General features: G+C 39.8%; 1 protein-coding gene across 3 annotated transcripts in view; it reads left to right on the top strand.

Annotated features, from left to right (window-relative positions):
- rspo2 (R-spondin 2) overlaps nucleotides 1-25,226 on the top strand; it is a 149,001-nt gene that overhangs the window by 48,200 nt on the left and 75,575 nt on the right. For all 3 annotated transcript variants that reach the window (XM_057835528.1, XM_057835529.1, XM_057835527.1), the window contains one exon: nucleotides 17,666-17,854. In XM_057835528.1, the coding sequence (XP_057691511.1) occupies nucleotides 17,666-17,854 (189 nt within the window). The remainder of the gene's footprint in view (nucleotides 1-17,665; nucleotides 17,855-25,226) is intronic.

The following is a 25,226-nucleotide window of genomic DNA, read 5'->3' as shown; positions in this document are numbered from 1 at the left end:
AGTATAGCTAGACCATGCATAATTTTTTCTCGAGGTTTGAAGCTACTGAATGATACAGGAGTCAGTCACAAGAAGGAGGTCTTTCAACACTGCATACCCTTGCATTTGGGTCAATTCAGTGCAATGTGATGATTGATACTGGCCTCCCCCAGGGTAGTTTTCTGATGTGTGGTCGACACATTTTCAACACAGTAGTATACAGGATTGGTGATCTCCAACTTTTTGAAAACAATCAAAAAATATGCAGAGCTGCCTAATGTGGAAAGCCCTTTTTTTTCCCAAATGACACTTTTACACCTGTTGCAAACAACATGTACAATCTTTTAGAGTGAACGAACACGCTATTTTGTATCAGCTATTTGTAAACCAGACCCTCAAGCTTTGGTGTGCGAGATATTGTAAATGTAGTTCCACATCCAATCGAATTTCCTTGCAATTTTACTGTATTTTGTACACACCTACTACACAGCTGAACTAATAATTTCCAAACGTTGCTTTCAAGAGCTGTGTACTTGCCTAAAGGTGTTTCAGACACATTTGTGATTGAGTCGTAATGTAAGATTTTATACAGCAATAACTTACATTTGAAATGTATCATCTTTATTGACGAAAATGTGTTTTTTGTATTGACTCAATAGCTGATTTATCGCTCTTGTGGGGTTTCAACTGGGGCAAATTGCTGTAACATCTGTTTTCTTTTCTATAAGAAAGATTGAATAAAGATGTATGGGCAAGCGAAGGGACGAGTTGGCAAGAAGCAAACCACATGTTAGCTTCTACCCAGAGAGACACAGTCTGCCATCGTAAGTCATCAGATAACTCCAACTGTGCTTCAATTCTTCAGTGTCATAAAATGCTCCTCCACCTGCTCTGTCCAAGCACAATATATGTCGTGGATATCACAATTGCAAGGATGAAAAGCACATGCCGATTGATGGCATGTGCCTCTTGACAGGAAGATGTCGTAAACTAAAAGATGAATGAAAAGGAAGACATTTTGGGCTGATGGAAGCTACTGGTAGTTTATCTCTTAACTTGACTCACACATTTGTCACAAGTTGCTAAAATACTCTACGTGATGAGAGAATATCCTCACAACCACATTTTTAATACCAGAAAGCAGAATTTCATTTATTGAAATGGGATTCAATTGTAACCTCTAATACAGGGGTCCCCAAACTTTTTCCTGTGAGGGCCACATAACCCTTCTCTTCTCTGATGAGGGGCCGGGGTCAGTTTGTAACAGAAAAAGTGTGACGATTGCAGGAGTGCCTAAATGTAAAAATGTATTGTTTTTCAGAAAGCCACAATCAAATAACCCTTTCTGGATTCTTCACGGAACCAAAGTAAATAAAATAAAAATGATATAATATAATATAGTATAATATAATATAATATAATTAAGGCTGTCAAACGATTAACATTTTTAAGCGAGTTAATCACAGCTTAAAAATTAATCGATTTAATCGCAATTCAAACATCTCTAAAATATGCCTTATTTTTCTGTAAATTATTGTTGGAATGGAAAGATAAGACACAAGACGGATATATACATTCAACATACTGTACATAAGTACTGTATTTGTTTATTATAACAATAAATTAACAAGATGGCATTAACATTAATATTCTGTCAAAGCAATCCCTGGATAGAAAGACTTGTAGTTCTTAAAAGATAGATTTTAGTACAAATTATAGAAATTTTATGTTAAAACCCCTCTTAATGTTTTCGTTTTAATAAAATTGGTAAAATTTTCAATCAAAAAAATAAACTAGTAGCTCACCATTGTTGATGTCAAGAATTACACAATGCTCATGGTGCATAAAATCAGTCGCACCCAAGCGCCAGCAGAGGGAGACAAAAAACACAAGTAACAAGTGGACATGACACTGCTGTCATTTTAATCTGTTTGAGCGGGGCATATGCGTTAATTGCGTCAAATATTTTAACGTGATTAATGAAAAAAATTAATTACCGCCCGTTAACGCGATAACTTTGACAGCCCTTAATATAATATAATATAATATAATATAATATAATATAATATAATATAATATAATATAATATAATATAATATAATATAATATAATATAATATAATATAATCAGGGGTGCACATAATTTTTTTGCCCAGGTTCTCAGAGGAGGACCTGGAGATGTGACTTGGTCCTCATTGAGCTTGAGAGCCGACCCACCTGATGCGATAAATTTATGACAAGCTTTACTTAGAGCCAATTAACTTTGATTAATTATATTAACAGTTAATGCTTGATTAACATCAACTGGCACAACAAAATTGCCATTACTTTGAAGTGAAATGTAAAGAAATAAACATAAAAGCACCAATTCAAAATAAAGGGCATTATGCGGCTCCCACATTAACTCCAAGCCTTTTTAAAAGTGGGATGTCCTCCTCATAAGACCTCATTGAACGTGCATGTTTAGCTTTGTAAAATGCAAGCAAAAACACGTTTGTCAGTGCATGTCGCTGTTCATTACCTTTATTCCGCCCTATTCCGCCACATGTCCATAGGGCGAGTGGGGTCCTGTTTGACATCGATAGTTTGCTTAATTGCCACATGCTCTCTGTTTTTTTCGTGCTTTTCAAAGTTTGGATGGCTGAAATTCTTTGACCCTACATAAAATGCGTTGCTCTAATCGGCGACATTGGGATTCTCACGGCACATTTTGTACCGCATTTCCGTGCGAGCATCATTCGCTTCTAGCCATGGTACCTCCTGTAGCAACTTTTCAGCAAAAGTCCTTTTTTTCGGTAGCTCCGGTGACGTCTCTGTCGTCTGTCTGTCTTTTGACGGGGGTGGTGGAACACGGAAGTAATTACTCAGTGTGGCCTGCTTCATCGACATTTTGAGAAGTTATTTTCTCGTGTCCGCCGCAAATAGAGTGGTCAGCCATCGGTACGCAAAAGCGTATGGAAGCCGTTGAGGGCCAGCGCGTTTGTCTACGTCCAGTACGCATGTGCGGACCACTTATGTGCACCCCTGAATATAATATAATATAATATCATGTAATATAATATAATATAATAATACTGTATTAATTAAATAGATAATAACCAAATAACCATTGCTCAGTTCTTCACAGAAAAAAGCCAGGACATAAATAACTCTATTGAAAAAAAAAAAAAAAAAAATGTTTTTTTTTTTTTTTTACAATTTTTTTTTTTCCTTTGTTCAGGGGGCCGGACCAAATGTGGCTGCGGGCCGTATCCGGCCCGCGGGCCGTAGTTTGGGGACCCCTGCTCTAATACATCCCATGTCAAATGTATGGATAGTGTCGAAATTGTTGGTCATGACTAGCTACAAAACACTCCATGATTAGGTCACCAAGGTCACGTTCATTTACAATTTTCAGCAGCCCCAGATGCGGTTTGACCTCGGACATGGGATTATAAATTATAATCCATCTTTATGATGAAACAACAGGAATGAACTAACCCCAGGTTTTAACTTTGAATTGGACCGAGTAAAGGGACATGCCACATGGGTGGTAGTGGACAGCTGTCTAGAAAGTGTAGAACATGTTTTCAGATGGATGATTACTCAGAAATGTGGTCAAACTGTATGTATTGCAATATATATTCCTAAAATTTAGGAAATTGTGACATAATTTACAGTTTGACATGGGAATTACTCCCTCTACAGAAGCACTAAAGTCATCTGAGTGAACCACTACACTCACAGTGTTGCTTGGAGACCCACCCAAAATTGTACACCTGTTTGCGATTGGTAACAACCTGCTTAATAAAACCAACTAATGTCCCTTCTGCTTCTATTATAACACGCTCTATAAATTGTAATTCAGCCCACATTTTGCAGTTGTGTGCTTCCTTCAGCTGCTTGTTCTCAAGTCTCACCCGGTGGATAACAGGACTCTGTTGGCCTGGCTAATATTTCTGACACCAAACGTGTTTTCTCAATTTGATCTTTTGCAAAACTATTATAAGCAACAGAACAGTCTAAAATTATAAACATGTGCTTACAATATGATAAGTTAAACGTAAACCGGGGGAAAAGCCTTAGATTGTAGAACCTGACTATTTCCAGCTGGGAAGGAGTCCAACATATTTTCTGCTAAATTGGAAAATAAATGTGCCTTCATCACACATGCCTCACTCCTACAACTGCTTTCTTCACCATTTTTACCGTTACTTATCCTCTATATGGCTTCCTTTGCTGCTACTACCATGTTATTTTTCCTTTTTCTTTTCATAAGTTTGCAACAGAATGATTTGGATCAGTCCATCTTCAGTGGCTGGTAGGTGTGTAGTTGTACCCTTATTCTATAACTGTTGCACCAGTGAATTTATACCATAATATAAGGCACAGAAGAGAGTTGGACAAACAATAAAAGAGTCTAATCAAGCGTATAGTTCACTTTTGGATATAATCCTTTTCAAAGAGAACATTGGTCGTGCCTTGTGAAAAGTGAAATTATTCTATCTGATAAGATGCTTAATCAAGGTTTTGAGTGAATGTTGATAATGTTTCAGAATCAGATTAATTTTCATATCATTGCAGAGCAACGAAATGTGACTTCTTAGGTACAGCTCGACTGAGACAATTACGCTACGGAAGGCGCTCAGGTGTAGAAATGAAGCCATGAGGGGAGAGGGAGGATAAGAGGATAGGAATCCTGATCTCTCACTCAACTTCAAGAGGAAGAAGAATGAGAGACCTAAAAAAAATACCCAAACATAAATAAGCCCTGTTAAAAAAAAAAAACACACAATGAAGGGTAAAGATGGACCTATGTTGAACTTCCTTGTTGCAACTTGTAACTATTTTGATTTAATTAAGCTGAAGCTTTTGTTATTGGATAGCTTGTTTCTTTCAGATTTCTGGAATCATCACTCTCCTTAATGCAATTTAATAACTCTCATGATGTGTTTACAAGTAAAAAGGTGGCAACTGAAGAACATCCACAAATGTGAAATGAAATTTTCTTTAATTCAAAGTACAAACCATGAATATTATTTTAATAGTTTCATATATTGAAGTGAATACTTTTGTCATTGCATGTAAAATACAACAAAAGACATGGGCCAGTAAAGTGCTTAAGCCACACATTCGTCATTCAACAACCCCATTCATCCAACAAAAAATAAAAATAAATAAATGAAGAAACAACATTCCAATTGAAAAAGAAAGCATTGAGGTCAGAGCACAACAAACATTTCTCTTTATTTTGAAAATCAAGTGTATATTTCACTCTGCAGCACAATAGAACTTCCACTGCCGCTTGTGCTATGCTGAATATTTGCATTTTCCTTACAACGTTTGGCAAAAATAGAAATCCTGGATGAAGCTTGTTTCTGCTGCACGGATGCAGAGCTCACACGTCCTGTTGCACTACACACGGTGGTTATAATGGTTGCGAACCAGATCATGCTGCCGTTCAGCATGCGGTATAATTGAGCCTTAAGGGTTTCAGGTTGAGGCAAGTTAGAATTTGTCAATTTAAAGCTATTTCAGTAGAACAAATATGAAGTATGAACTGCACAATAGTAAAACCACCCAAAAACATACCTACCAAAAATCCCTCTCACTTTGGGCCTGAAGCATTCAAAACATGTTCGTAACTCCTTTCATTCCAGAATTTGATTAATTCTTCCTTACTTTTCACCATTGAGTTTGACAATCTAGGCGTGAGAAATCATTTGACATAACGTTGAATTATGCCGCAAATACCCGTGCTGGCCATGGCGACATGGAACCTGATAGGAATCACTTGAGATTCAACATAAGGAATCAGAGCCAAACCAGTTGCAGATGGTTGGCAACTCGTGGAAAGTTTTCGCAGAACCACGCACGGTGCATGTTGCTACTGAATAGTTCTGTTGCATTTCATTGAATTGCTCGGAGTGCGACTGGTCTGAATGAATAAATGAGTAACAGTTGTTAAGTGGAAAACAGATATTAATCTGTCTTTGGGTAGAACTTTATATGGTAAGTTTTTCCTAAAATCAGTTTAATCATACTTCCTTTGTGCTCATAAAAATAGTATACCTGAAAAGAAGTTTAGGTTTCAGCAGGTTATTATTGCAACCTTAATTGCTCTTGACTGGCATTCAAAGCAAACCTGGAAGCTGTAGAATGTGGTGGTTCAAACATGCTGTTATGTTTAATTTGCGGGTCAACAGTGATGCGTGAGCGTAACACCAGATATTTATAAACTAATGACTGAATGCAAACCTCAGGAACTACCTTACATTAAATTCTCAATAAAATGCTTAGTCCATATGGTTCAGATGTATAGAAATCTAGAAAATAATAACTTTGATGCTGATTGTCATGTAGTTCAAAGTCATGTATACCTAAATTACTGTAACAAATTTTCAACCTTCCGGTATGCACTGCACCAGCAAAGCTGGACAGTGGAAAGACCTGGTGAGACACAGGTTCTTACTGTATGTAATCTAGGTTCATATGAAGAGTTAGATCAAAAGCTTAAATTGGGTTAGAAGGTTTCTAATTAAGGAAATTATATGTGATGTTATGACTGTTATGCAAGGGTATTAAAAAATCCTTAAAAAAGTCAATATTAGCACCTAAAAATTTTAACCAGAATTAAGGGGCTTCTGACTCAACAAGACATGGAAAAACTTATGCATGCATTCATTTTCAGCAGATTGGACTATTGCAACGGTATACTTACGGGTCTTGATAAAAAATCAGTCAGGAAGCTGCAGCTAGTACAGAATGCTGCAGCCAGAATCCTCACAAATACAAGGAAGCTGGACCACATTACGCTGGTTTTGAAATCGCTACACTGGCTTCCAGTGAGTCAAAGGATAGACTATAAAATACTACTGCTCTTCTACAAAACACTTAATGACCTTGGACCAAAATACATGCTTGATTTGTTAGATTCCTATGAGACATCTAGACCCCTAAGGTCGTCTGGAACCGGTCTTCTGCATGTTCCAAGAACAAGAACCAAGCAGGGTGAGGCAGCATTTAGTTATTATGCTCCTCACCTCTGGAAAAAGTTACCTGAACGTCTGAAGTATGCTCAAACTGTTAGCTCTTTTAAATCAGGGCTAAAAACGCTTTTGTTTAGCACTGCATATCCATAACTGTCTATATATTTCAATCTACTTGCTTTCTATTCCTCTTGTGCTTATCTCCATTGCTGATTTCAATTATTATTAGTAGTAGTAGTTTTTGTTTTATTTTTATTTATTTATTTTTATTCTGTTTGTTATTAAATGCGATTTTTATGTATAATTTTATTTCCGATTTTGATTGTCTTAAATGTGATTTTTATGATCTTCATGTGATGTAAAGCACTTTGAATTGCCTTGTGTTGAATTGTGCTATATAAATAAATTTGCCTTACCTTGCCTTGCCTTGCCTTGCCTTGCCTTTGTGACGGGTACACAGAAAGTGTATCCGTTGTAGCACGTGGAAACCTCCCCGCCGATTCCTTCATGTAAGGACGCTAACGGCTGCGCCGTTGGCTCGAGCTTTATTGGCGCAGTGGTTACCGAACTTGCCTGCCGACTAGATTTGTCGCGGCGCGCGGGTTCGTGTCCCAGCCTAGTCAGAGGTGGGAGCGGAACGCGGGGCGGCACAGAACGGACTCGGGTTACAAATGGGGGCTCGTCCGGGATCGGCAGCGAAGGTTTCGGGGGGAGAGTGTGACGGGTACACAGAAAGTGTATCCGTTGTAGCACGTGGAAACCTCCCCGCCGATTGCTTCATGTAATGACGCTAACGGCTGCGCCGTTGGCTCGAGCTTTATTGGCGCAGTGGTTACCGAACTTGCCTGCCGACTAGATTTGTCGAGGCGCGCGGGTTCGCGTCCCAGCCTAGTCAGAGGTGGGAGCGGAACGCGGGGCGGCACAGAACGGACTCGGGTTACGCCTTGCCTTGCCTTGCCTTGCCTTGCCTTGCCTTGCCTTGCCTATGGGGACATTTACATGGTGATGTTCCAAGAATACGATTTCATGTTTGCGTTTACATGGTTCCGTCTTGGTTCCATTTCAATTCGAATGATGTCGCAATTCTGCGTAAAAACGATGTAGTATTCATGCCAGGCCATGAGGGGCAGTGCAGTTTTACAAGGTGATGGCCAATGATGCACTTCCTTGACAACAACCTCCTCAGCCTGGAAAACAACATACCCACCCACTCCAAGCAATGCCGTCCACGCGTTTTTTTCTTTTGCTTCAAAAGGCACAAAAACGCAAACATAGAATATATTTAAATTTAAAATATCATAAAAACAGTAAATTAAAGCCAACATTCCACCTTGTTTGCTGTTTTGAATGTTTAGTACCAACGACTGTGCACGCCCAAAGTGACGTGTGCGAGTGCTGACATCATCAAAGTGAGAGCGTTCCAGTCATATGGTTGCGGAGAAATCCCTGGAATCAAATCATTCCACTTTGGTGGCAAAAGTTTGCGTCTTAGCCTTCCGTTTTCACCGTCACTGTATAAAGGCTAGGCTATTCCGCAACACAATCGCTGCGTTTTGGTGTTGCAGCTTCACCATGTAAACGACCCCTACTGCTCTTACTTTTTCACTAGGACTGGCTTGCTGGAGTCCTTCAAAATACCATCCAACAAATTGTACATAAAATTACATTGCCACTAAATACGTATTCCTTTAGTTTGTTTTAAAATGGAGGACAACACTATTGATATTGAGGCGTATATGAAACAATATAAACATTTACAAACATTTGAGAACTGGAAAGAACATCGGTGACATCAGCAAAACCCTCCAGAGGGTAGACGTGAACATGTACATATATTTCATACATACGTACATACTGTATGCACATACAGTACCTAACCAGTGGATTCAAACCTACTAATTAATCAACAACTGAAATATGTGTAGATGAAGAATGGAAGTGTTTGGTTATATCAATGTGTCGAAGGCTTGATGAGTATATTTTCACAACCTAAAACTTTTCTAACAAATTTAAATTCTAGGTTAATCATTACAAAGAAATGTGTACTGTATTTCATGTATTGAAATTCCTATTTTAAAAAAAAAAAAATTTCATCTATAAAACTTAAGGGCTGAAAATATGATGAGTAAAAATGCTGAATGGTTCTCTTTAAACATATCGTGCACGTTGAAGTTAAGTATAATGGTTGTGTAGCACACCACATTAATTCATAATCTAGCTGTCACAATAGATTGTTGACGGGAGAGACAGAGGATATTTGCTAACTTTTTCATGTGGTTGCTAAAGAAGACCAGTGGCCTTATACAAGTTATGTGCCTTGCAGGCCTGTCACACTGAGTCACGTATTAGGCCTTTTTGTTAAGAACTCCACACTAGGGGTTCTTCACTGATGTCTGCCCTGATTTTTGCATGGATCCTGTCTTTCATAAATACAGCGCTTTAGGCTCAGTGGACTTTTCACTGAGAATGTTAGAAGTGGCAAATCTGGAATTGTTTTGCTTCACATCATATGTGTCCTGTGGCTGAAACCTAAAACGATCTAGTTTATCAAATGCAAGGAGGGCCGTTCTTCAAATTGCATGTATGCCGCTATTGAGTTTTGAACATACTCAAAATGGTCAACCTCAAATGCATAATCTCACAACAGCTTTATTTACACACATACTGTAGATCTGAGTTTCAACATAACTGACAGAGTTACACAAAAGCAAAAGAGAAACAAAAGATGTATGGTATTACATGATGGGAGGAGAGAGATGCATACTGTATGTTTCCAAATGCAAAAGACATTGGAAAAGATGGACTTCAATATGTGTGCTATACCAAAAGAAATAATAAAATGCCATAATGAATAGTCAGAACAAGGCCCCAAACTACAAATTTAATGAAGTATTCAAATTTAGGTCACTCGTGTATGTTAGATAGTATTAACAACAACACCTTGTTTGCCTGAGTTTCATTAAGTATCTTATTTTAAGTATTTTATTTTCCACAGTTTTCAGATTTTCAGATTACTGTTCACTATAAATCAGGGGTCGGGAACCTATGGCTCGCGAGCCAGATCTGGCTCTTTTGACGGCTGCATCTGGCTTGCAGACAAATCTTTAATTATTAAAAAAAAAAAAAAATAAGTTTTGTTATACTCCTTTGCGCTGTTACCGGCAACCCCAAGGGACCGCTGTCCCGTTTCTATATGACCAGCATTGCCAATTTAGTGTAGAAGAAGACATGGGTGAGTGTTAGGGGGGAGAGAGAGACAGGTACAGAGACAGAGAGTTGCGCTGGAGCGTTGTGTTGAGTGGCTGAGTGTTTTCCACTGGTTTTTGTTTGTGTTCATAAAGTCTCTAATAAAAAGCCATCCGACACGTCTATGTGTTTTCATACACTACGCCACTTACCCGAAGGAGGAACTGGACGTAGGAGCAATGACGAACGAGCCACGGAAATCGCCCGCCCCACTATTTGAGAAGTACTGCTCTAGGCTCACGCATCTAATGGCATGGGATCTAATGTAGTTCATCTAGGTTGCTATTTGATGATATCTAGTGTGTGCGCGCGAGAGTTGGCATGGGATCTAACGTAGGACATCTAGGTTGCTATTTGATGATATCTAGTGTGCGCGCTGCGCCGCTTGAGTGTTGTCTGGTCACAGAAGTCACTTCTGCTCTTTACTTCACAACACAAATGACAATCGACTTTCATAAACAGGACGAGTTTGAAGTACGGCTCTTTTAATTTGCCACTCAATGGTTCATCATGATACCATGAGTTTGCTTAGTCTCCCACGGTTTTAAAGTTTCTGATCCCATCGGCGCTATAATAGCAGGTGTTAGCTTACGCATGCTAATCGTTTGTGAATGCCATGTTAGATGAGCAGCGTAACATCGCGGATATGCGTTGTAGTTTACATCCTTAAAATAGAAGACGAAGGAGTTAATTTCGTTTGGGAATTTCGAGACAAAGACATACAGATGTCATGCAACGGGATTTGGGAAGTTAGCTCACGTGGGGAGGTACATTTGCGTTCAAGTGATGCCAGTAGTTGGTATTGGCGCCCTAAATGTTGGTACTCGTCGATCCCGATACCACCAATTCGGGCCGGATTGGCGCCCCCTGCCGATACTGGTATCGGTATCGGTGCAACTTTAGTAAGAAATACTCATCATTGATTAGCAACAGCATAACAATGTTATTAAAAAGAATTCAAAAACTTACTGTACTTTAAAAGTGTTGAAATTACATAAAATGCACACATTACTTGTATTTTTAGTTTCAAACATATTGTATGGCTCTCACGGAATTACATTAAAAAATATGTGGTGTTCATCACTCTCTCAGCCAAAAAGGTTCCTGAACCCCGCTTTAAGTATTCTGAAACATCAGCCTCACCAGTAGTCTGTATTTTACAGTTACTGTAACCTGCTGGTGGATTTTTGTGCACTAGCTGGAATTGTTTTAAGCGGGGACAGTGCAGCTCCAGACACTGTGAAATATAGCCTGCTTTCTGACATACCTGTGGCCTGAACCTCAAAACCTTTCCACAGACAAATACAAGCTAATCTCCCAAGATCAGCATGAGAGGTTGTCTCCACTCGATCCAGCCATTCTTTTTCTTTTTTGCCCCAGTTATATGCTCAATGCAGGACATGGGATGTGATGCACAATATTAATGACATTATCCATTTTATGCATGTTTGTCCCACCAGTTTTTTTAAAAAAAAAAACAAGTGAAAATAAATAATGAAAAATACTTCACTGTATCCATCCAAAACAAGATATACAGTATTCTATTTAGTTTGCTTTCTTTGTTGCCTGACCAGGCAAGGATATAAAATGACCGCAGCTTCAGTGTTTGTTTTTGTATTATTTCAAACCTACTGTACTCTTGATAGCATACAGACGATATTTGCTTGGTTGAGCCAGCAAGAAGCTGGAGATTTAGCTTTCCAGCCACACAAGTCCATTACTTTTGCCAAGATGTCTTTCCTTTTCTGTCAGTGCAGTATTTTTTTTTTTGCAAGTAATGTTGTAGATTCAATGCTATTCATGCAGATTTAGAACATTAGAGAAGGAAATTTGTCAAAAGGTAAGGCTGCTGTAGAAAAAGCAATAGAAACAGCTGAATAGACACACCGGCCACAAGAGTACAAAACACCTGCACAATATGATGAATTTCAATAATTCATCCATAAAAGTTCTCAGTCTTGACATTTTTACTGCGGTTTAATGTAACAATAACATAATGTAAGCTATCCACGAACACAACATCTCGATTACTTTGACATTGGACTCCAAATGTTTTGTTGGAGCCAAATGACCAATGAACATTAATTTACAGTTACATAGTTTAACAAGTATCACCATTTGTTCTCTGAACTCTCCTCCAAATTCTGTACCTCATTTGGCCACATCTACTTTATTTACATTATGCAGTGGTACCTCGACATACAATCACATCGACATACGATCCTTTCAACATCCAACGTAAAATCTGACTCGTCATTTGTCTTGACATACGACAACATGCTCGAAATACGACGAATCATGACAGCGTCGCAATTTCATTGTTTTCCCGCAAGACGGACACAAGGCGGATTTTCTTGTGAGAGAAATCAACATGGGTCCCAAGAAGGTTAGTGCAGGTGGTGAAAAAAGGAAAAAGGTGACACTTAGCATTCAAATGAAGTTGGAAATGATGGAAAAATATGAGGGGGTGTGCGTGCGCGTCAGTGAACTGGCCGGTTGGTTGGCAATGCGGTCGGAATATGTCTACGATCCTGACGGTCCTCCTCCGACCTACATTCGCCAGTCTTTATAAGTTAAGGTGACAATTATTATTGTAACATCGCCAAGGAAGTCGCCATCTTCGTCAGGTTTTTTTAATCATTTATTTCAGATCTTGTGCAACACAACACGGCTTTCTGTCTGTCGTATCCGACACCGATGATAACAGAAAATGAAATGTGAAAGTAAAAACTTACCTCTCTCACTCTTGTCGTCAGTTACACAGTGCATTCAGGAACAGCATGCAAAACACAACAGCCACATTAGAACCCAATTTGTGACATTATTATTTTATGTTATTGTGATGATTTGTATTTATAATTTATTTGATTTGCTATGTGTAACTGCGATTTGTAATTTTACTAGAAGTAGTTATTAAGGATTTAGCGTAGGTTTTTGTGCGTAGAACGAATTAATCGAATTATAATATGTTCCTATGGGAAAATCCAACTCGTCATACAGCCATTTCGACTCACAAACCATGTCCTGAAATGAATTCAATTCGTATTTTGAGGTACCACTGCATTAGATATTACCACAACCAATTCCACACTCTAAATTACTTTTGTTATAACAGTCAAAGTTTCAGCAACTGTGGATAATGAACATAACCTTCTGAGCAGATGACAAACATCTAAGTATATTTTTTGTCACACTTGGACGGAATGGAGTGGACTCAAATGCAGTATTTAGTTTTTTATTAAGATAAATGGTCAGATGCAGGAATAAACTGAGGGCGTTCCAGAAGGAGGAAATAATGGGCTATGAAACAAAATGATACAAACAAGAAACAAGAGAGCTAGGCTAAATGCTCTGGAGTAGACAACTACAACAAGGGGCTAGGCATGAGGCAGAAAATAACAAGGACCATGGCAGAACACTATGAACAAACTTACAATGTTGAATATCTTTGGCTATGGATACTGGCTGTAGTGGCAACGAAAGGCAAAGACACTTTGGCATGAGACTAGGGCAGAATTGTCCAAAGTCCGGCCCAGGGGCCAAATGCGACCCATGGTCAAATTTCATCCGGCCCCCAGCCTCTGTCATAAAATCAATAACGTCTGGCCCGCACACAGACTTAATGAATTGGTCAGCAGTACTGCTACCAGCATATGAAGTAGCTTAGACACTAAATGCTGCTCCTCATTTACCCACTAAAAGGCAGCAGCACTCCAAGCAACATTACCCCGTGTAAGGGCCCAAGTACACCGCATGCGTGATTGTTGTGGTTCCGGTCCGACTCCGGTAAAAATTAGCGCCGGAGCCAATCCGTTCCCATTATATCCTATTGTTCAACGTATACCGGCCGTGTCAGTGCTCCGGATTGACTGCGAACCACCTCCGGCGTGCCGCATGCCTGCCGGATGGTATAGGCTATTTTCTATTTTTGCCGGACACGCATCCGACAAAATGGGCGGAGCTGGGCCTGACGTCAAAAGCCCAGGTGCCTAATCACGGTTTAAAAACGAGCGAAGATGGATGATGAGCGCTTCATCATTTCATCATGGAGGTGGAAAGTCACAAAGTGATATACGATGCAGCAGATCGTTACTATAAGGACAGCATTAAAAGCGAAACTGCAAAGTGTCCTATTATGTGTGTTTTTCTGGCAATGATATCAAACACACGACGTGCTAAGCCAAAAAAAAAAAAAAAAAAGAAAAAAAAAAAGGCAGCGTATCTGGAAGTGGTTCCACTGCAGAAATTCTTCGCAGAACACCGGCGCACAAACAATCTCGGTTTTTATACAGAGTCGAGGGGGAAAAGTACGAAAGAGAAAAAAGAGACACCCACAAGTTTCGACCTGGTGGTCTATTCAAGAAGTTTCTCTTTCTTTCCTACATTTCACTTGACTCTTCATAGAAAAAACAACAGTTTGCGCTGGGCACATGAATCTGCAATGTTGAGACACCAATTCCAAGTACGCTGTTTTTTTAGTTCGTGTCGTATATAATCGCTATCCATTTTATAAATATGACAGATTATTTATCAGTTGTTTATAACAGCTCTATGAGATGTTATGTGCCATAAATTTTAAATGTGCACAAAGATATAAACGCACCGACACAACCAAGGGCATAATAGCCCCCCCTTCCCTCCACACACGGAGCCCAGATCTCAACATGATGCAGTCAATCTGGAATTAAGAGACAGACACAACTAAAATATTGTAGCGTCGCCGGTGTTGTGCCGACCGGGGCTGTCATCGGTGGGTTAATTTATGCACCAACGCGAGGCTGTCATTGGTGTGCTGGTGCACCAGCGCGACGCTCCGATTGGTGGACTAGATAGCGTCAGTGTAAATACAGTAGTTGTTGTTTTTGCATTGGTGAGGTGGCGGGAAGTTAAGAAAAAGAGGAAGAAGGCGTTGAAGCTCGTGTGTTGTTTTTGCGGCCAAACGTCCGCTTAGCAAACGTTACAATATCAATATGCAAGGAAAAAAATGTGCTCTCACTCTGCTTCTCTGATGAGTACATACTACAGACTCTGTGTGTTTGTCGTTGTTTTAAATGGCACATTATCGCGCGCGATCACGCGAGAGCTCACGAGGGGACGGAGTTGGCGGACCGCAGCCGTGCAGCAGCCTGTATGATTTGCCTGTTTTTGACGGACTGTGTGGCACGCAGTCAACACTGAACCGGACCGGAACCGCAACGATCACGCATGCAGTGTACTTGGGCTTTAACCCTTCACTCCCAAGTTTCTAAAATGGTGACAATCAACAAAAAAAAAAAAAAAAAAAAGTTTACTGCGACAGCCGACGCTTCAAGGATAGGTAGAAATTGGACTATTTCTTCACTAAAATACGCAACAACTGTGTCTGCCTCATTTGCAAAGAGACAGTCGCTGTTTTTAAAGAGTTCAATGTATGGCAATATTACTAAACAAGACACGCTTGACATGTACGACAACATTACAGGGAAGATACGCAGCGAGAAATTGAAGCAACTTGAAGCTAGTTTAATTTCACAGCAGCAGTATTTCACAAGAGCCCGAGAGTCAAAAGAACGCCATAAAAGGCTAGTTGCGAGATTGCTGAAATTATTAATTAAAAAAATATGAAAGCAAATGTGACACAAAGAAGGGCTTGCTAAAATTTGCTTAAATATTATTGTTCTATGTAAAGGACGTCAGCCTAGGTTGGCCCCCCACATTTTTACCACACCAAATCTGGTCCCCTTTGCAAAAAGTTTGGACACCCCTGGACTAGGGAGTGACAAACAATTTAAGCACGTGAGGAATGGGGCACAGGTGGGAACAATAGGTTATCACAATCAGAGACAGGTGAGGCAACAGGAAGGTGAGGCTTAAAAAAAAAAAAAAAAACAGGAAGAGATATGACAATAAACCTAGACTGGACAACCCTCACCCAGGCCTGACATTTTTCTGCTAAACTGTGTCTTATTGATCTGCACAGATCAAAATCAGGTGGCCAAATTAAACAACGAACTGCAAATTATGCTGATTTCCCTAGGGCTCATCCTTGAAGACCACTTTAGTGACACATAATATTAGTTTCCTACTCTTATGCTGGAGGATACTTTGTGTATATTGGTAATTAGTATGATCCTCAAAGGCTCTCACTAATTTACTCACTAAAATATTTAGTTTTGAAGTACTGAGATCACAGAAGCATCAAGTGGCAGGTGTTCTCAATTTTAAACCATGCATTGCAATGGGCCATCTTCGGTCTCTTTCATTTGGGTGAATCTGCCCACTGAAATCTAATATCTTCATCCATGGCCAGTAAAGAAAGCGTGTTCTGCTCTCTCTGTCTTTTAAGCTTTGTCCAGTTTCTATGTGTTTTATTAAGCACTGCGGTAGTGCGCTGAATTGGACCGGCACTGTAGCGTGGTCACTGCTTGAGATATTTAGGACTTGGCGAGGATCAACTGACATTTCCCATATTTGAAGAGACTGGATTTGCCCAAGGACTTTTTCCGGCGAATGCAATGCTAAGAACATTACACAGAAAGTCACATACTGTGGAAAACGGCTGTCTTTATATTGGATTCTTTGTCTTCCACAGGCAACTTGAGCCGAGAGAAGTCATTGTGGCTTTTTGGGTTTTTGACAGTTTCTAAACTGAATTATTGTGGATGCCAGCTCTGACCAGAATTATCACATTCATAACTATTCAACATTTAGAAGGGGAAACAGGGTTTGTGAGAGTGACACATTCCTGAAATTGGTGTTTGACTTGAGCTGATACTGGTTTTGTTTTACTTGTTTTGTTTTGTTTATTGAACACTTGTAACCTGATTATACAGATTTGAATATACAAGCCATTGTTATTGTGCGTTCCTCATTACTTTCATCATCATATATGTATGCAAGATGCTAAACACAAAATATAGTTTCAACCTTTGAAAACACCAATGGTTCATGAAAAAACACACAAATTGCTTTGTTCAGTGAGGCAGCACGTAATGGTTAGCACATAGTTAGCCAAGTTATTCTTGTTTAGTCCTGTGCATGTTTTTGCCACATTCTCCACAAAAGAAAAATCCCATAGAAGTGAATGCATAACTGTCTGAGTGGCTGTTTGTTTTAAACAAGTGCCCTGTGATTGACTGGCATCCAGTTCAGCATCCACAGTATCTCGCCCATGACACTAATGAGGTCAAGTGGCATAGATAACGGATGGATGGGTTGTTTAGTTTGGTGTGAACGCCGTAATCACAAGAGCACACAGTAAGCACCAAGGAGTTGAGAAGAAATAAAGGATACTGTATACTGTATACTGTATATACACACAGTCACAAACACGCACACACACATTTTTTTTCTTCACAAAATCAAACCTTTTAAATGATTTAGACCAGAGACTGGTTTTGATCTCAAATTAATGAATTATGATAATTTATAGTATATAAAGTGTTTAGGATTTGTTCCCCTTTTTGCTGATTGCCTCTCCTTTATGTCCTGCAGCTAGCTATGGAGCGTACCCCATCTGTAAAGGCTGCTCGGTTTGCTCCAGAGACAATGGCTGTGTAAACTGTCAGCCCAAACTCTTCCTGTTTCTGCGGAGAGAAAGGATGAGACAGTATGGCGAGTGTCTTCATGACTGTCCAGCTGGTTATTACGGCATGCGTAGCCCCGAACTCAACATGTGTTCCAGTAAGTGATCGTTTGCTGTCCATTGTCATTTCACCTGCATGTCAACTCTTCAGTTTACCATCACATGTTTTCCACACACAAACTTGATTTCTTATATCCAAGAAAAACAGTTTACATTATGTACGTACAGTATGTGATCACAATTTGCCTCACGCAATACAGTGCATCTCCTTCACCTAGAGTTGATAGGCTTTCAGTGGGTGTGTGAAGTTGCCGGATATTATTAGGAAGTGTCACATGCTGTTCTGATCTGCACGCCAGTCCAAAACATCGCAAACATCATCACTGGGTTACATGTCTAGTGAGTATGGTGGCCGTGCAAGAACTGAGATTTTCTCAATTGCTAAGAAAGTACCTCTACGCTTTCAAAATGCCACCAACAACCCCAACCCCACCCATGTGCCCCTGTTTGTTGTCCATTTCTTATGCATGCTCATGCCATAGACCCAGTACACTACAAATTAGTGTAGAAATGAGTCTTAATCAGATTTTTTTTAAATCGAGTCAAATAATTTTCTCCATCTTGTTTTGAGTATTAAAGACTAGTTAACAGATTAATGCGTCAGATTATTCCACTTACTTTAAGTGAATGTCACTATTTGTTCTAATGAAGCTCATACATCTAATATACTAGTTTATTGCCTAAAATAAGTCTGTTAAGCTAACAGCACGTGTTGTTAAGTTACCAACATTTTGAGCTTGCTATTTGTCTTATTTCAAGAAATCTAAGTGAGGAAAATTGCCTTGAAGCACTGGCAGATCTGGCACTTATTTCTAGTAGATTTAAACTGAAAACAATGGAATTTAACTGGTTTTAAGGAGGTGTGTTTTTGCAGTGCACCAATTTAGGACAGAGCAGCTCTCTATGCACAATACAAAATGGAAACGAGGATTTTACTGCAAAGATAATACATCTCCAAAATGCCAGACAACATTGAATATTAGTATTTTTCCACGTAAGTTAGTTTTAACTAAGAACTGTATTCAGGTTGAGATCAGGCTGACGGGGAAGCAGATGAGCTTCCCTAAAATGGTTTCTGGTTATACAACAAGCACCTATTTCAGCAGCATTAAGGCCTTTTCACACTAGTGTCAGCCCAGTGTGAAGAGTGGTCCACAGCAAGCGCAAAACAGGAGGAACCGCGTAGCGTGATGTAGACGCTGTCAGAAAATGAAAAGTGGCCGGCATATTTACTACAGGCCCAGATCTAGGTTTACCCACCAGAGTGGGCACTAAGAAATCTTGAGGGGGCACCCCCAGTGCAGGCTTTTTCCCCCCTCTGCATTTCTCCGGGCTTGAGACCGGTGTTGTGCCGAAAAATAGCCGCCCCGCGTGAAATGTCCCCCCTGACGGGAGCGCTTATTTATAACGCTTTATTGAGGTGAAAATATCAAATGTTTCATGGACGCATTTCAGTAATGGATTCACAACTGTAAAATCAGTTTTAAATAAATAAATTACACAAAATAGTTGTACTGTATTTTAGTAACAAATCGTGGACTGGGCCACATAAACATCTTTGAATAGAAATGTATTAGTCTATGGGTTTTCACGACCATATCCCAATGCCAGTCACACAGGTATGACATTTATTAGTTCAAGCAGAGTAAAATAATACATATTCGCAGTACAAGATTTATTAGTTTAAGCAGAGTAAAAAAATACATATTCACAGTACAAGATTTATTAGTTCAAGCAGGGTAAAATAATACATATTCACGGTAGAAGGAAGTGGTTTCCGTGTCCATCGATTGGTAAGAAAAAGCTGTTTGTCCGAGTGACGTGTGGGCACTCCCGTCAGGGGGGACATTTCACGCGGGGCGGCTATTTTTCGGCACAACAACGGCGCAAGTAGGACACTGGCTTGTGTCCCGTTGAGGCTGCATTAATTTTTGGGGGGTTTATTTATTTATTTATTTTTTGTTTTTGTTTTTTTTCATTCATCTTTCTACTTATTCTCGCAGTCAGCGTGATGTCACGATGACGTCATCTCGCATAGCAACGTGTCGCCATTTTGAGATGGGGGCACTCACAGGTAAACATCCGTAGACAAACGTTGTCTGAAATTCGTATATTTCAGCTGTGTTTTGCGTTTTTTTTTTTTTTTTTTCAATAAAAACGTCTTAAACATGACTTATTATTTTCACGAGTCACTGCCGACAGACGGGAGGAGGCGATACAACTTAAAATTAGCGTGTATTGGCCTGCAAAACTGCCCATACAAAGTTGCAGCTGATAGCTGGATAAATAATTCAAAGGAATTGCCTGCAGTGGAGTTCGGAAACATCTGTACTACCTCATAAATTCACCCAGTAAGTTGACCTTTATCAATTACGTGGAATATGTACTGTGAGGAAATAAGAAAACTGGTAGTATATACGGAGTGATTATTTCTGCCGTAACCGGTACTTCGCCTCCAAGCGTTATTTAGCCGTGAACACGTCACGGCAAAATAACCAATTCCCACCAGGCCAATAATATACCGATTGACCGATCAGAGCAGTTCACGGCAAAAGAAAAATAACACTTTGCGAGTTGTCGGTTACGGTAATAATAACCACTGCCTAGTCAATTGAATCCTAGCAGCTAAATGGGGCAAAAAAATCGATTAAAGTTTATTCACCAGTAATAAAATGTCGGCTGCAAACATAAATGTGCCTGGATTTAGGTTCCCACTGGCGGGAATGGTCCACGGAACCGTCTTCTTTTACTGTTCCTCGATTGATTGCTTTCAGCCATTTGCTTGTCCTTTTCTTCTCACGAGGAAGAATGAAGAACTTCAAATGCGGCTCCGAACACTTCCTTGTGTTACAACTCGCAACACGGCAACTTTTAGTCATTCCGACGGAAAAAAAGACCGCAAATAAGGCAAAAGTTCAACGCGTTGGTACTACAATGCAATGCAACTGCTTGTGACTCGTGTTTTGCCCCCATTTCAATACGGCGACGCTTTGTTGTGGCTGGTGACGTCATTAATGCCCAGATGTCCGACTGCGAGAATGTGTCTGGAGGAGAGAGAGGAAACGTGCAGATAAAAAACGAGGTTTGAAAAACAGCTTGTTTTGGTGATTGCTTGTTCGGCGTGGGTGCGGCCAACAGTAACCGTTAATACTGCAATAAAAAAGTAGGTGAGACCAACTCTCCGTGCGTTCTCTATATCCAGTGCCATGCTACAATAGATATTCCCGACATTTTGATTGGGTGGGCACGACTCACATCTGGGTGGGCCGTGCCCACCCCGGCCCCCCCATACCCCGATTTACTATAGTCTCAAGAACAAATGCGTTTATTTTTCATTGTTGCACAAGAAAACAGCGACTTTTACTATTTCAAGGAGTAGGGGGCATTATAATAGCCGTGTAAAGAGTTTTACTAGTTTCGGGGAGAAGGTGAGTAGTTTTTTTGTTGCTCGTGAACTACATTTCAACACAAATGCACATCGAGGTGCAATTTAGCTAAGCAAGGAGGGGTATGAGAGTATATTTTTTGAGTGTCCCAGAGGTCGCAAAACTTTAAAGAAGCACATTTTATCAAGGTTTCATCGGCCGTGGTATGTGCATATCCATCTGCCGAAACAGCCTGATAGCACATACTGTATATTAGTACGCCTGCCCCTCTGCTATTGGATGCGTTGTTGACGTCAACGTGGCGGCGCTCTGAAAAAAGAGCAAGGCTCTATTTTGGGCCAAGCCTCACGGCACAGATTCATTCAAGCTTGCCGTTCCGCACAAAACGGCTGCCCACCGCTCACTTTTGCCGAGAAGTTCCTTCCCACATACACAATGAATGGGTTGCTGCTGAACTCTTCACACTTGGCTGCTGCTAGATTGAAATGACCTTTAGGCGATTTTGACGGTGTAGATGTCGGTGTGGTCTGCAGGTGGAAGTCCAGTTGGTTTCACTGTCAAATTTACTGAAGCGCCCTTGAAAATGGATATGGAAGAGAAATGAACATTAGATTTGTCGTCAACAGCTCAGGTAGATATTTCTGTCAACAGCATGTCAACTGCTGACGACAGAAATATTATAGAAAATGGTTCCCTCAAAACTTATGACAGCTGTGGCGGAATGCCGTCAAACCAGTATTTTGATATGCAATACAGTACAATACAATACATCAGAAGAATAGTTTTTTAGTTTTATAGAATAGTTTATAGAATTCAGCTCATCAAAAGTGAGACCAGAAAGAAAAGTATTAAATTCATATTTTTGTTTAGCATATAATTAAATTTGTGCACGTTACTTTATCACACTGATCCATTAAAAAAAAATATGTTCGCCATGTCACTGAGTAGCGTTTGAGCTACTAAGATGATGGCATTCTAGCATTAAGGCATGAAGTTAATGTCTCTTGGCAATTTTTTTGCGAGCTTGCGGATTTGACTTTCACCAGACTGTGTAATTGATTGGCAGTCAAAGTCATTTTTTTACTTTGAACATGTAGCCAGTTACAGCTGAATTTTCCAGATTCCACACCATCATGTGTACTTTGACTGCGGTATGATAAAGCATTAACCTTTAGGAGTAATACAGTTTAAATGTGAAGAATCTCCATGACTCTATTAATGTAACACAATTAAACTAATTTATTTACCTAATATGTTTATTTTGTACATCTTATTTTAGTTGAATATTGAATATATGGTAATCGTGATGAATGTTGTCATTATTTTTTATTTTGTTTGTAGGAAGCTATTTTACCAACAAAAAAAAATCAAGGTTTCCACATAACGCATTGCTTTGTTAATCCTTTAAAACCATAACAATAAGAGAAGACATCTGAAATGGTAGTAGTAGTTGTGTTTAGAGCTGTCCCGACTAGTCGACATTGTCGACGTCATCGATGACGTAAATGCGTCGACGGGCAAAACATACCGTCAACGGGTAATGACGGGTTAAAAAAAAAAATACACGCGGATAAAGTTACAATAAAGTAAAGTAAAGTAGATGGCGGGCACTCGCGATGCAAGCGGCTGTTACTGGCACCCCCAAGGGGGCCGCTGTTATTTCAATGTGACCGGCACTGTCAGATTGAGCAAAGAGGAAGAAAGTGGGCGAGCGAGAGAGAGGGAGCGAGATCGGTGAGTTGGGAAAGTGTACGGGTAGCCCAGAGTTCAGGGGCTGCATGCCCCACGTTTTTGTTTTGGTCAATAAAAGTATTCATAAAGAGCCATCCTACGCCTCTCGGTGTTTTTATGCACGCCGCCGCCTTCCTGAGGGGGAAATCGGACAAACCGACGACAACGAGCCAAGTGAATCATCGGTTCACTCTTCATTATGGGGAGGAGTTGAAAACACCGCCAATTACCAAAAAGGGCAGAACTGGTGACACGTGAAAGTGGCATAAAGCCAAAAAGCGGACCACAATAGCCAGAGCCTGGAATTATTTTAAGGAAAATATGGAGGGCGCCACTGTGTGTACTCTTTGCTAAGCTGAGCTCGCATACCACGGTAGCACGTCGGCTATGAACGAACACTTGAAGCGCCGTCTCCCAAGTATAATTTTCGAGGACAACAAGAAACAACAAGCTAGCGGATTGTAAATCCATACAACTTTCTAACGATTTTTTAAAATGGAAGTTACCTTTATGTACGTCGTATCAACGTGCATTTTTATTTGATAAAATAATTAATATATTATATATATATATATATATATATATATTTTTTTTTAAATTATTATTTAATTTATTAGGGTGATGGAAGCTCCCGCTTGGGAAAAATATATACATATATCCCGTATAAATATATAATATAATAAAAAGATATATGGAAACAGCACTGGCCTGCTTACTCTAATCCATGACTGCACTAATGTTAATTACTTTACATTATAAAGTATCATTATGTATACACATATAGTAGTCTACTATAAAATTAATACTATATATTTAATTTTTGTTACTGTGAGTATGTGTGCCTCTCATTCAAAATAATTGTGGTAATATTTCAGTGTGCCCTCTACTTTATCTATTTTCAGGTTAAAACAAACAAAAGTTGAACAGTTTTTCTCCTCCCCCAAAAATGCGGAATGCACACCAGAAAAAGCATCTGAACTCACACAAAGTATTCTGAAAATGGTTGTACAGGACATTGCAATTCATTTTAACATTTAGAACAATATCGACAATAGCCACGTTTACATGCTGACTTTTATTCATACCGATTCAAATCATTCCGAATGGAAATTTCAGATCAGCTGTTTACATGTCACTTCATCTATTCCGATCCAGCGTTTACATGTGACTGCCTTTATTCCGTAAGGACGTTTGACAACTGCCGTCTGACATGCGCAGATTAATCAAAACAAAGTGTCACGTTGCAAAACATGGAGATCGATCGTCGGAGTGCTGCTGTTTTAACTTTAACCCACTTGTTGTGCTTGTGGGGTCGTATCCGCTTCTGCTGTTTTGCTCTTTTGCCTTGTAGTAGCTGGTTTTCCACCGGTTTCTAATCTGGTCAACGCTCCGGTCTATTCCGGCTTCGTGTAACCTCTCGTGAACTTTTTTAAATAGTTCACTGTTCCTCGTTTTACGCCCGTCTAAGCGAGCAATTATATTCAATTCTTTTAAAGTTTGAATTAAATACAATCTTTCCGCCGGACTCCAATTAGGTGCGCTGTGCTTGGAAGCCATGTTGCAAGTGACGTTACTTACGTCACAAAGTGACGTCACCACGTCAGTACGGAGCATATGCAGAAAGAACGCAACCAGACACCATTCCGCTTCCCTGTTTACATGATATAATTTTACTTCTAATCGGTTTGGGAAAAGGAATATTCCACCCCTGTGAATCGGAATGAAATTCCATTCGGTTTGGGCCTGTTCATTCCGAATGAGGTGTTTATATGGAACACATTTATTCGGTTTGAACAAATATTCCGATTGTAATTGGAATATTTGGCTCCATGTAAACTTGGCAAATGACATACCACAAAAAGAGTAAGAATTGTTTTGACTCCTGTTAAACAGATGAAGTCTCAGTAGCCACGTTTACATGCTGACTTTTATTCATACCGATTCAAATAATTCCGAATGGAAATTTCAGATCAGCTGTTTACATGTCACTTCATCTATTCCGATCCAGCGTTTACATGTGTCTGCCTTTATTCCGAAAGGACGTTTGACAACTGCCGTCTGACATGCGCAGATTAATCAAAACAAAGCGTCATGTTGCAAAACGTGGAGATCGATCGTCAGATCAGCTGCTGTTTTAACTTTTCGAGTGGAAACAAAACTTCAGAATGACACGCCGTTCATTTAAAAAGTTGTGTGGGTGCGCTGTGCGTGTGCTTGGAAGCCATGTTGCAAATGACGTTACTTACGTCACCAAGTGACGTCACCACGTCAGTACGGAGCATGTGCAGAAAGA

The sequence above is a fragment of the Corythoichthys intestinalis genome, chromosome 4, assembly GCF_030265065.1.
Source record: "Corythoichthys intestinalis isolate RoL2023-P3 chromosome 4, ASM3026506v1, whole genome shotgun sequence".
Lineage (NCBI taxonomy): Eukaryota > Metazoa > Chordata > Actinopteri > Syngnathiformes > Syngnathidae > Corythoichthys > Corythoichthys intestinalis.
The sequence above is the reverse complement of the archived record's forward strand: the minus strand, read 5'-3'. Positions and strand labels throughout refer to the sequence as shown.